Source organism: Coregonus lavaretus (assembly GCF_964263955.1).
Source record: "Coregonus lavaretus genome assembly, chromosome: 21".
In the NCBI taxonomy this organism is placed as follows: Eukaryota; Metazoa; Chordata; class Actinopteri; order Salmoniformes; family Salmonidae; genus Coregonus; species Coregonus lavaretus.
This window is the reverse complement of record NC_140008.1, coordinates 27,342,826-27,356,645: the sequence shown is the minus strand read 5'-3', so window position 1 is coordinate 27,356,645 and position 13,820 is coordinate 27,342,826. Positions and strand designations below refer to the sequence as shown.

At 46.6% G+C, this 13,820-nt stretch overlaps 1 protein-coding gene across 1 annotated transcript in view; it reads right to left on the bottom strand.

The window, feature by feature from the left end:
• Positions 1-13,820, bottom strand: part of LOC311148943 (disabled homolog 1-like) — a gene marked incomplete at both ends in the record, with an annotated part of 36,756 nt that overhangs the window by 17,242 nt on the left and 5,694 nt on the right. The window contains 6 exons of the mRNA XM_084185982.1: positions 2,719-2,781; positions 3,203-3,241; positions 4,241-4,360; positions 7,293-7,424; positions 9,063-9,161; positions 11,885-12,024. Of these exons, the coding sequence (XP_084042108.1) occupies positions 2,719-2,781; positions 3,203-3,241; positions 4,241-4,360; positions 7,293-7,424; positions 9,063-9,161; positions 11,885-12,024 (593 nt within the window). The remainder of the gene's footprint in view (positions 1-2,718; positions 2,782-3,202; positions 3,242-4,240; positions 4,361-7,292; positions 7,425-9,062; positions 9,162-11,884; positions 12,025-13,820) is intronic.

Here is a 13,820-nt window from a genome sequence, read left to right as displayed (position 1 = left end):
TCACAGGCAAGGATATTGCTGCTAGTAAGATTGCACCTAAATCAACCATTTATCGGATCATCAAGAACTTCAAAGAGATAGTTTCAATTGTTGTGAAGAAGGCTTCAGGGCGCCCAAGAAAGTCCAGCATGAGCCAGGACCGTCTCCTAAAGTTGATTCAGCTGTGGGATCGGGGCACCACCAGTGCAGAGCTTGCTCAGGAATGGCAGCAGGCAGGTGTGAGTGCATCTGCACACACAGTGAGGCGAAGACTTTTGAAGGATGGCCTGGTGTCAAGAAGGGCAGCGAGGAAGACAAGGTGAGCGCTACCATCAGTCCTGTGTCATGCCAACAGTAAAGCATCCTGAGACCATTCATGTGTGGGGTTGCTTCTCAGCCAAGGGAGTGGGCTCACTCACAATTTTGCCTAAGAAGACAGCCATGAATAAAGAATGGTACCAACACATCCTCCGAGAGCAACTTCTCCCAACCATCCAAGAACAGTTTGGTGACGTACAATGCCTTTTCCAGCATGATGGAGCACCTTGCCATAAGGCAAAGTGATAACTAAGTGGCTCGGGGAACAAAACATCGACATTTTGGGTCCATGGCCAGGAAACTCCCCAGACCTTAATCCCATTGAGAACTTGTGGTCAATCCTCAAGAGGCGGGTGGACAAACAAAAATCCACAAATTCTGACAAACTCCAAGCATTGATTATGCAAGAATGGGCTGCCATCAGTCAGGATGTGGCCCAGAAGTTAATTGACAGCATGCCAGGGCGGATTGCAGAGGTCTTGAAAAAGAAGGGTCAACACTGCAAATATTGACTCTTTGCATAAACTTGATTTAATTGTCAATAAAAGCCTTTGACACTTATGGAATGCTTGTAATTATACATCAGTATACCATAGTAACATCTGATAAAAATATCTAAAAACACTGAAGCAGCAAACTTAGTGAAGACCAATACTTGTGTCATTCTCAAAACTTTTGACCACGACTGTAGCTTGCATCTGAGTGTGTGTCTATGTGTCTGTCTATGCTCGTGCATGTGTGTGAGAGTGATGTAATCTGTATTAAAATCTATGAGTTGAGGCTTCATTCAGAGTCATCTGTGGACTATCAGCCTGATGTGTGAGCAGTTCTCCCTCTCTCCCCCCGTCCTCTCTCTCTCCATCTCCCTCTCGCTCTCCAATATAGACTGGATCAATGTGGTATTATCACAGCGAGAGACATGTAATAAACTTGTCTGTCTGTGGTTATGGCTCAAATGACACCATATTCCTTGTGTAGTGCACCTTTGGCCAGAGCCTGGGGATTAGGGTATTTTGAGAAACAGCCATAGAGAGAGAGAGACAGACAATTGATACAGGTGAATGTCTCTATATGTATTATCTGCGTTTCGTTCGATTAACTGTCCCTGACGTGTCAGACTGACAAATTAATCCACCAGATTGATCTGTTGTGAATGGAAACGTCAATAAAAACCTGATGGGACAAAAATGTCTGTCCATCATAACAGACCACAGATTTACCTAGCCAGGCCACCCGTGATACAAGTTAGTATTCGATGTCCATCCATGTCTGGGGACGTCAGGAGATGACGTGGAAACCAGCCACTAGGGGCAACATTGAGCGCTGTTACCTTCAAGTAGGTTTCGGCTTAGCTGGGCGTAATCATCTGCTTCTGGTGCCAAAGGTTGCAGCGATAGAAAGTTGTTTTTTAGATTTTTGTTTTAAGCCTATGCCAAACCTTAACCCTTACCTTAACCATTCAGAGTTAATACCTAACCTTAAGATTTCAGAGCTAATGCCTAAATTTAACCCTAACCTTAAAAATTAGGAGTTAATGCCTTTTAAATATAACCTTGAACACTTCTAAATGTAACGTTTGGAACAACTTTGAAATTAGACATTTGAGAAACATGTATGAACGTCTAATTCTGAAGTGAGTTTGTGAGAGCTAGTTGGATTTACCAACACCTGAGTACTCGCTCCACCATCTCTCCTCCCTCCATCTCCCCTCCATCTTTCCTAATCACTCTTTCTCTTCTCTCGTTCTCTAGTTTTTTTTTCTCTCTCTCATCCATCTTCATCTCTCCATCTCTCAGGTTCTTTATTTCTAGAGGCAGACATCTTTATTCATCTGTTGGCTCTGTGGCACACTTCTAACACGTCTTCTCGCATGTGTGTTTGTGTGTGTGTGTGTTTGTGTGTGTGTTGGAGCGCACTCTATTTTCAATCCATTTTATTTAAAGATCAAACGAAAGCCTGGTGATTAATCTTTCCCTCTCTTTCATTCCCACTCCCTCTTTCATCTCCTCGGGAAAAGAAAGAGGAGGGGAAAAGAGGAAGAGGGGGAAGGAGGAGGGGTCTGCCTTACTCACAGGCCAAGAATAACATCACACACACCTCCCACATTTCTCCTCCCACTCCATCGCCTGGAGGGCCACCCAGTCCTCCTGAGGAGAGTACCCATAGAAAGGCTATCCTCCCTGGAGACTGGGTCTACACCACTGCATGTTGTTGGCATATTCTTTTATCAGCCTCTGTTTCCTATGTTTTCCTGTGCATGCATGTGTGTATAGTTTTCTCTCAGGTTTCAGTTGCTTGTCTGTCAGTAGTGAAGCTGTAGGTGATGTTATTCTCTAATCATCTCTATTCCCATTGGAACCCTGCTCCTGTCACTCACACAACTCCACCAATAAGATCCAAGCAGAGGGGAGGGGCTTGTACCTGATAAATGCTCTCTTCTGATTGGTCACGGATGGGCTCGTGTCCCGCCTCAAACACAATGTACTACAACACCGGCAGCAGAGGGAGGAGAGGAGAGGAGGAAGAAAGAGAAAGAGAAAAATAGGAAATAGGAAATAGAAGAAAAAGGAAAAGGACAGACTGAGAATAGGAAGCAAAGATGTGATTGGTCAAACAGAATCATCTGTGGGTCCCGCCCCAAAGCAATCCCATATAGATACCCTCACACACACACACACACACACACACACACACACACACACACAAACACACAAAACCACAACCACACACACACACACAAAGAGAACTCCATCTGTCTGACCAGTACCCTGGGACTCCCCCACAATCCCCCGCAGACACAGAGAAACAGGCAAGGCGATTGGAAGATTGGAAGAAGCATTAGAGAGAAACATTCTGATTGGATAACAGCATTATAGAAGCATTCTGATTGGTGTTTAGAAGTTACCTGGTAGACCGGATCCTCCAAATCTTCTTCCAGAATAGTCTAAAGACAGACAGACGGACAGAGAAGGGGAAGAGGGGGGAAAGAGAGCAGAGAGGGGATAGAAGAGTAGAGAGGGGATAGAAGAGTAGAGAGGGGATAGAAGAGTAGAGAGGGGATATAAGAGTAGAGAGGGGATATAAGAGTAGAGAGGGGATGGAGGAGTAGAGAGGGGATATAAGAGTAGAGGGGGGATAGAAGAGTAGAGAGGGGATATAAGAGTAGAGGAGGGATAGAAGAGTAGAGAGGGGATATAAGAGTAGAGAGGGGATATAAGAGTAGAGAGGGGATGGAGGAGTAGAGAGGGGATAGAAGAGTAGAGGGGGGATAGAAGAGTAGAGAGGGGATATAAGAGTAGAGGAGGGATAGAAGAGTAGAGAGGGGATATAAGAGTAGAGAGGGGATAGAAGAGTAGAGAGGGGATATAAGAGTAGAGAGGGGATATAAGAGTAGAGGAGGGATAGAAGAGTAGAGAGGGGATAGAAGAGTAGAGGGGGGATAGAAGAGTAGAGGGGGGATAGAAGAGTAGAGAGGGGATATAAGAGTAGAGGAGGGATAGAAGAGTAGAGAGGGGATAGAAGAGTAGAGAGGGGATAGAAGAGTAGAGGGGGGATAGAAGAGTAGAGAGGGGATAGAAGAGTAGAGGAGGGATAGAAGAGTAGAGGGGGATATAAGAGTAGAGGAGGGATAGAAGAGTAGAGGGGGGATATAAGAGTAGAGGAGGGATAGAAGAGTAGAGAGGGGATAGAAGAGTAGAGGGGGGAGCAAGTGAGTAGAGATGGAAGAGGAAAGCCAGGAAGATCAGTGTAGTTGACAGATAGAGGCAGCAGCACCAAGCATTCCCAAGCAGCAGATAATCACATAGTAAACACAGAACAGTCCTGTCCCCTCCTCTGCATTGTGAGTGTGTGTGTGTATTGTACAAGTGTGTGTAAGTGAATGTGAGGTAAAAGTGTGTGTGTGTGTGTGTGTGTGTGTGTGTGTGTGTGTGTGTGTGTGTACCTGGTACACAGCCTGTTCACACTGTTTATCTTTCTGGGCTTTCTTCTCCATCTCCTCCCTCTGTTTGATGTCATAGATGAGCTGGAACAGGTCTCGGAGGTCCAGGATCACTGGCTCTGCCTGGGAGGGGGAGAGGTAGTAGAACACTGTTATATACAGTGCATTCGGAAAAAGAATCCTCATCAACACCCCATAATGATAAAGGGAAAACAGGTTTTTAGACATTTTTGCAAATATATAAAAAATAAAACACAGCAATGCCTTTTTACATAAGTATTCAGACCCTTTGCTATGAGACTCGAAATTGAGCTCAGATGCATCCTGTTTCCGTTGATCATTCTTGAGATGTTTCTACAACTTGATTGGAGTCCACCTGTGGTAAATTCAATTGATCGGACATGATTTGGAAAGGCACACACCTGTCTATATAAGGTCTCACAGTTGACAGTGCATGTCAGAGCAAAAACCAAGACATGAGGTCGAAGGAATTGTCCATAGAGCTCCGAGACATGATTGTATCGAGGCAAAGATCTGGGGAAGGGTACCAAAACATGTCTGCAGCATTGAAGGTCCCCAAGACTACAGTGGCCTCCATCATTCTTAAATGGAAGAAGTTTGGAACCACCAAGACTACCTAGAGCTGGCCGCCCGGCCAAACTGAGCAATCGGGGGAGAAGGGCCTTGGTCAGGGAGGTGACCAAGAACCCGATGGTCACTCTGACAGAGTTCCAGAGTTCCTCTATGGAGATGGGAGAACCTTCCAGAAGGACAACCCTCTCTGCAGCACACCAGCAATCAGGACTTTATGGTAGAGTGGCCAGACGGAAGCCATTCCTCAGTAAAAGGCACATGACAGCCCGCTTGGAGTTTGCCAAAAGGCACCTAAAGACTCTCAGACCATGAGAAACAAGATTCTCTGGTCTGATGAAACCAAGATTGAACTCTTTGCTCAGTATGCCAAGCATCATATCTGGAGGAAACCAGGCACCATCCCTACGGTGAAGCATGGTGGTGGCAGTATCATGCTGTGGGGATGTTTTTCAGTGGCAGGGACAGGGAGACTAGTCAGGATCGAGGCAAAAATGAACGGAGCAAAGTACAACGAGATCCTTGATGAAAACCTGCTCCAGAGCGCTCAGGACCTCAGACTGGGGCGAAGGTTCACCTTCCAACAGGACAACGACCCTAAGCATACAGCCAAGACAATGCAGGCGTGGCTTCAGGACAAGTCTCTGAATGTCCTTGAGTGGCCAGAGCCCAGACTTGAACCCGATCAAACATCTCTGGAGAGACCTGAAAATAGTTGTGCAGCAACGCTCCCTATCCAACCAGACTGAGCTTGAGAGGATCTGCAGAGAAGAAAGGGAGAAACTCCCCAAATACAGGTGTGCCAAGCTTGTAGCGTCATACCCAAGAAGACTTGAGGCTGTAATCCCTGCCAAAGGTGCTTCAACAAAGTACTTACGCACATTTAATATTTCAGTTTCAATTTTTTTATACATTTGCAACAAGTTCTAAAAACCTGTTTTGCTTCATCACTATGGGGTATTGTGTGTAGATTGATGAGGGGAAAAAACAATTTAATCCATTTTAGAATAAGGCTGTAACGTAACAAAATGTGGAAAAAGTCAAGGGGTCTGAATACTTTCCGAATACACTGTAGCTCTGTGGGTAACCAGCCAGGTCACCCGTGATACAAGTCAGTATTCGACGTCCATCCATGTCTGAGGATGTCGGGAGATGACGTGGAAACCGGCCACTAGGGGCAACAGTGAGCGCTGTTACCGTCAAGTAGGTTTCCGTTTTACTAGGGCATTGTGGACAGGCTGGGGGATGGGCGTAAGCATCTTCCTCTGATTCCAAAGGTTGCAAGTTCAAATCCAGCAACAGAAGGTTGTTTTGAGATTTTTGTTTTAAACCTATCCCAAACCTTAACCCTTACCTTTACCATTCGGAGTTAATACCTAACCTTAAGATTTCTGAGTTAATGCCTAAACTTAACCTTAAACACTTTGAAATTTGACGTTTGGAACAACTTCGAAATTTGATGTTTGAAAAACATGGATGAACGTCTAATTCTGACGTGAGACTGTGAGAGCTAGTTGTAACACACACACACACAAGTGCGCACACGCACACATATATAGGCACACACACACTCTCACACACATACACAAGCATGGGCGTACACATACACACATATCACCTCACATTCACAGTGTAATGAAGCATTTCGATGTGACTTCTTAGTTTCACTATGAACAGCTTCAGAGCAGAGAGCTGTGGATTCTAAGAGGTGAGCCTGGGGAACAATGAAATATAGATCATGTTTAATATTTGATTGAGGCATAACAGGGAGTTCACAGACAGTGTTCGGACATCACCAGTATAGTGTTGCGTTCCAACATGTTCCTCCTTCCTTCCTACCACATCTGAACTCTGATACAGACTTAGATAAATCATGTAGTGTGAGTCTGACCTCTCCCCTCCTCTGATTCTCTTCTCTGTCTTTCATCACTCTTTCTTCTCTCTCTCATCACTTTCTCTGTTCCTTCTCTCCTCTCCCTTGTCGTTTCTGTCCTCAGAAAACACTACAGGTACGGAACTCTCCTAGCACACCCAGAGGAATACATGGTAGCTTGCTGGGTTGCTCTGTTTCACAGGGCGCCAGGGCAGTTCCTGGGAGGATTGATGGGTCGTTAGAGACGATGACACACTCACACACTCATCGAGTCGCTGTGGGAAATCAATATGGCAGCAGAGAGCAGAGACAGCCTCACACAAAACACTGACACAGAGACACAGACAACAACAACACAGAGAGAATATAGACACACACACACACACACAGCAGCAGAGCAGACTGTGCTCTCTATCTGCTGAGAGCTGATTCAAGGGTCATTATCTAAATGTGAACAGGACAATGTTCCCTGGGGCTAGCAGAGGACAATGGGGAGTCATAGACAACAGAAACACACACAATGGCACGTACACACACACACACACACACCTACACACACACACACACACACACACACTGTGTGGGACTCACAGATTGTGCCGTCTTGATGGCTACGAAGCGATGGTTGCCCTCCTTCCCACAGACATAGCCAAAGGCTCGGTGGTCCGTGATGTCTTTAGCGATGTAAGAGATCTCATGGACCGCATGGTGGTGCTGGAGGACCTGAGAGAGACCAGGCAGAGAAACACAGTCAGAGACTGGACCACTGATCTAGAGATAAAAAGAAGAGAGGATAGAAGGGAGGAGAGGAGAGGAAAGAGGCGAGAGAGGAGAGAGAGGAGGGAGAGGATCTGGCAGTACTTATTTTCAGAGCTCAGACAGCTCTCAGCAGGAAGTGGCCCTCACACACCCCTTGCCAAACTAAGGACAGACGGAAGGAGACAGTCACACTATTCCCTGTGAGCCTGTTGTGTTTTTGTGCCAGGCAGGAAGAAGGGGGATTAGACCTCCTCAACCCACACACACACACACACACACCCGCCTGCTCGTTTAACAGTCTTTAGTTCCCCTACTCCCCCCAGTTTAGCCAGAGTGTTTGCGCCAGTGAGGGATGACTGTGCCCATGGCAGATGGCACTGGTTGTCCCAGAGAACGGGAGCAGGGACTGACTCGACCCACACACTCACAAATACTTACACCGACATCCCAACACACACATACACACACACACACACACACACACACACACACACATAGCACACGTACACATGCATACTGCTGCCACACACACACCCACACGTACGTGTGTGCGTGTCTGAGTGTAAGTGACAATGACAGTGGCGTCGCTGCAGGCAGTCGAGTTGATCATTTCATCTGCTCACTGGATGTGTCACTACAGACAGAGGCAATCTCAGAACACAGCACTGAGCACAAACACACACACAGAGATGTGCATCTGTCAACCCCACACAGAGCTCTGACAGTAAAGTACAGAGCACCCAGCAGCAGCTATAGTGGTAGGAGACAGAGACTGTGTGTGTGACTGATGCTTTCCATATTTAATAACTAGGCTGATGATTGTCATAACTCCCATTGACTGCCCTGACAATAATAAGAGACCCCCCCTCCCCCCAATAACCAAGCCAGCAGGAGAGGCCCTGGGATCACACGCATGTACGCCACACGCACAAACACACAGAACGTACGCACGCACACACAAACACACATGCACGCACATCCCATGCCTGTAGATTGAACCCCGGTTTCTCGTGCTAGGCTGAGGCTGGAGAGTGGTTGACGTACACACACACTTTTCCTTTTTCTCTTAAAGGCCTCTCCCTCTCTCCACCCCTCCTGGGTGTTCTATTCATCCATTGCCACGGTGACCATGATAGAGAGAGAGAACACGAGCACCGCCCTCTGTGGGGACGGAGGAGAGATTAATGCTCCCTCGCTCCTCTTCTCCATCCTCCATGACCTTCCCTCCTCCGTGAGAGAGCTCATCCATCCATCCATCCATCCATCCATCCATCCATTCGTCCATCCATCCATAGGGAGGGAGGAGGGGACAGGGATGTAAGCAATATGGCTGCAGTGTGTGAGATAGAGAGGCAAGGCCACACACACACAAACACACTCACAGACACACTGTGGCAGCCTGCACACAGAGAAAGACAGACTACATTGCTATCAGACGATAAACCAGGTCTGTATTCTGATCTACTGAGGAGGTTTCAATTAGGTCCTCCTGATTTCCCCTGTGACTCCTTAGAGCTGCCTCGTTAACAAGCCCACCTGTCCCCCTGGACCAATACCTCAGACCCACATACGCACACATGCACTTACAGACACAAAACTCACCCCAGACTTCTCATCAAAGATCTTGATTCCTCCAAAGGAGACGGTTAGAGACACCTTCTGTTTGTGGACTCCTTTAGACCGCCCTGCTGCTGCTATACCCTACAGAGCAGACACAAAGAGACAGGGTTATAGACACACACAAACACACATCTACTTACTGTAGATGGAGAAGAGCAGAGAAGAGAGAACAGAAGTGTGTGTGTGTGTGTCAGGGTAATAGCTGGCTTTTGGCCGTTAAAAAAATAGAAAAGCAAATCAATAAAATTGGCGCCGGCCAATTGTCCGGAAGAAGAAGAAAGAAATGACTTTTAGCCTATTCATTGATGGAAATAGCAGTCGATGGAAATACATTTGACTGGTCATGCTTATCGGTCTATAGGTTAATTTTCATAATTTAGTGGAATTAAATTGCTGCGTGTGTAGGCTACAGTATATTGGTTATGTATCTTATTTATCACACGCATACAGCATACAGATACAGAGCCTTTGAGTGGAAAATCTGTCAGACAGCAGAAAAGCTGCTGCCGCATCACTGGGAACTCTGAAAAATACAAGGTCAAATCATTACTTTTTAATTTTTTTTTATCTAGCCTAGGCCTACTGGTTGTACGAATTTGGGATCTATCATCCCACAACTGTCTTACATGCTGACCACACCGGACACATTACGTGTGCGAGCGTTGCAAAATAAATGTACACATACGTAATTCAATAATTTCATCCAAACTGCTCGCGTGCGTCAACGAGCGTCTGCGTAGCCAGGCGCTAAAATAGAACTTGGTTCTATTTTTTACGTTTGACACGCTGCAAGTCCCGCCTCTCCCATCTCCTCTTTGGTTTTTAGCAGCATATACCCACGTGGGTGATTGAAAGCTGAACTGAGGTTCACACTCCAGTCCAGTTCGGGGTGGTAATGCACCTTAAAGTTGGTTGCCAACCGCCATATAAAGTCCAAAGAAGAAGAAGAAGAGGAAGACTGAAGGAGGAGAGATCACTAGAAACTAACTAGGTTTACCCTTTTATCTGTGGATTAATTGTCGGAGTAGAGGACCTTGTGCATTTCAGGTAAAATAACAACCCAATGTTTATATCCCAGGACAAATTAGCTAGCAACAGCAAGCTAGCTAGCAAAATGGCCATGAATGCTTCATGCGTTTCGACCTGTCCCTAAATTAATATAGTTGGTACAGAGTTCGTTTTGATATTTCAACTTGCGCGTCCTGATTGCATCTGGTGTGGATGGACAAAATCAACATGCGTGCGATGGCGCACGCGGACAAATGCGCGTGCCCGGTTTAGTCAGCATGTGTCAGAGTCTGTTTGGAATAGGCTATTTCTTTCTTGACAAGCTGACCAATAGAATAGGTAGCCTAAACTTTTTTACTATAGTAGATTGACATATGCTAGTAATGTTGCTGTTCGTTACTCGTCCTGTTGGCTAACATGTTCAAAGTGCACATCAGAATTCGGTAAGAATTGCATCCTCGACTTGCATGTTCTGTTTATATGAATTACCATATTCTAAATGTGATTTCTGTCATTCTGAGCACCGTGGGTGGATGCCCTAATCAGGTTACGCACTCAATGCATATGGGTCCGGTAAATTTCTCAAATCTCCGGTGAATTAAAATGTTGCCGGTCAAATATCCTGGTGCCACATTTTCCAAACGGAAACCCTGGTGTGTGTGTATTTCCTGTCTGGATGAACAAATTGGGAAACAAGTTGATCAATGCACCGTTTGCCTCTGCTCCTCACCCCTCCTCTCCCTCACCTCTCCTCACCCCTCTCCTTTTTCACCACATCCTTCCGTCACACAATTACCCAGCAGGTTAAATGAGATAGGAGCCAAAATCACTATCTCACATCCTCTCTCCCTATCGTCATCTCTTCTCTCCCACATCCTCCCTCCTCTCTCCCACATCCTCCCTCCTCTCTCCCCCATCCTCACCTCCTCTCTCCCCCATCCTCACCTCCTCTCTCCCCATCCTCACCTCCTCTCTCCCACATCCTCACCTCCTCTCTCCCCCATCCTCACCTCCTCTTTCCCCCATCCTCACCTCCACTCTCCCCCATCTTCCCTCCTCTCTCCTCACCTCCTCTCTCCCATCCTCACCTCCTCTCTCCTTCCTCCTCTCTCCTCCATCCTCACCTCCTCTCTCCCCCATCCTCACCTCCTCTCTCCCTCATCCTCACCTCCTCTCTCCCCGATCCTCACCTCATCTCTCCCCATCCTCACCTCCTCTCTCCCCCATCCTCCCTCCTCTCTCCTCTCTCCTCCATCCTCAACTCCTCTCTCCCCCATCCTCACCTCCTCTCTCCTCCATCCTCACCTCCTCTCTCCCCCATCCTCACCTCCTCTCTCCCTCATCCTCACCTCCTCTCTCCTCCATCCTCACCTCCTCTCTCCCCCATCCTCACCTCCTCTCTCCTCCATCCTCACCACCTCTATCCCCCATCCTCACCTCCTCTCTCCCCTTCCTCACCTCCTCTCTCCCCTTCCTCACCTCCTCTCTCCCCCATCCTCAGATCCTCTCTCCTCCATCCTCACCTCCTCTCTTCCCCATTCTCACCTCCTCTCTCCTCCATCCTCACCTCCTCTCTCCCCCATCATCACCTCCTTTCTCCCCCATTCTCACCTCCTCTCTCCTCCATCCTCACCTCCTCTCTCCCCCATCCTCACCTCCTCTCTCCCCCATCCTCACCTCCTCACTCCCCCATCCTCACCTCATTATACTCCATTATTACCCCAGACCCCCTTCCCCCTCATTCCCTTGTCCTCAGGGTCAAACACACACACACACACACACACACACACACTCACCTTGAGCTTCATCATGGAGTCTTGACAGAGTTTGTCTCCCCGCGCAGCCGTGACTTCGTCCAGACCGATGAGTTTAGCCTTGTAGCGAACGCCATCCCCCTTAAACCGCCTGATCAACCCGGCCTCGCTACGATCCTGCCCTGAGAGAGACAGACACACACAAACACAGAGTCAGTACAGTACAATAAACACACATGACCATGACCCCCCCCCACACACACACACACCTTGTCTCATTGTGATCCAGCTGTAAAGAGACCATTAGTACCCAGTGAAGAACCAGCACGCCATCATTTGATTGGCTAATGTCTTCATTAGAGAGAGAGAACAATAACAGAGACAGAAACCCACTACTAGGTCAACATGCTGCAGTTCATCTCTCTTCCTCCCCATTCTATCTCTATTCATCTCTACATATTCTCTCTCTGAATGATGCCGTGACATTTTGTTCTTATCTCCTCTCTCTTTCTGTGTTTCCCCTCTCTTCTCACGCTCTCTATTATCTATGTGTGTAGTGTGTGTGTGTATTGAATGTGTGTACTAGTGTGTGTGTGTGTGTGTTGTCCTTGCTCCTCTCTCTATGTTATCTCCTGTGGTGAGTAGAGTACTCACAGACAATAGAGTGGGAGGGAGGGAGAGAGAGAGAGAATTAAGACAATTCCCAAAATTAAGAAAAGCTTTGACTATGTACAGACTCAGTGAGCATAGCCTTGCTATTGAGAGATGCCGCAGTAGGCAGACCTGGCTCTCGAGAGAAGACAGGCTATGTGCTCACTGAACACAAAATGAGATGGAAACTGAGCTGCACTTCCTAACCTCCTGCCAAATGTATGACCATATTAGAGACACATATTTCCCTCAGATTACACAAACCCATAAAGAATTTGTAAACATATCCAATTTCGATAAACTCCTATATCTAATAGGTGAAATACCACAGTTACCATCACCGCAGCAAGATTTGCAACCTGTTGACACAAGAAAAGGGCAACCAGTGAACAAACACTATGCTGTCTTCCTTATGGTGTGTAACTGTAATTTGACAGCCAGCCAAACTCCTTTCAAAAAGAAACCGAACCAGAGTCAGGGATTGGCTTCCAAAAACCTCCAGTGTTTTATTGATGAAACGGAGTGAAAAAGCAATGCTTTCAAAGGCTTTAACAACAAGGATGGCAGGAGATGACCAGCAGTGCAGCAACCATTCTCAACAATGAATCTTAACTAAATTACTTCCTGGTTCCCTTTTCAGCGCCAAAGAAAAACCGCAAACTAGATGCCGTTAAATAGAATGGCCACCAGGTGGCGCATATCAAAGTGTATATAAACCCTGAATGAGGCAGAGCAAATACCATTGTAAATACAACACATATTTATGTTTATTTATTTTCCCTTTTGTACTTCAACTCTTCAACATTGTTACAACACTGTACATAACCATAATATAACATTTGAAATGCCTCTATTCTTTCAAAACTTTTGTGAGTGTAATGTTTACTGTTAATTTATGATTGTTTATTTCCCTTTTATTCGTTATCTATTTCACTTGCTTTGGCAATGTATGTTTCCCATGACAATAAAGCCCTTTGAATTGAATTGAATTGAACTGAGAGAGAGAGAGAGAGAGAGAGACAGAGACCCTCAGGGGATGAGACTTTAGCCTGATCTGTCTCAGCTCTCTCAGGACCTTAATCCTGTTCCATCACTCTGAGATTACACACCACACACATACGAGAGGCAACCAGGAAGCATTGGGACCGGGGGTTTAGGGTTTAAGTGCCTTGCTGAAGAGAACAATGGCAGGAGGTACTGTTAACAGAAACCCTCCGGCTCTGGGATTCAAACTGCTAATCCTCCAGTTGCTGGGCCAACTCTGTAACCTCTAAACTAACTGATGCCCATAGCAGTATTTAATCCATCTTTTTTGGGCCACTATGAC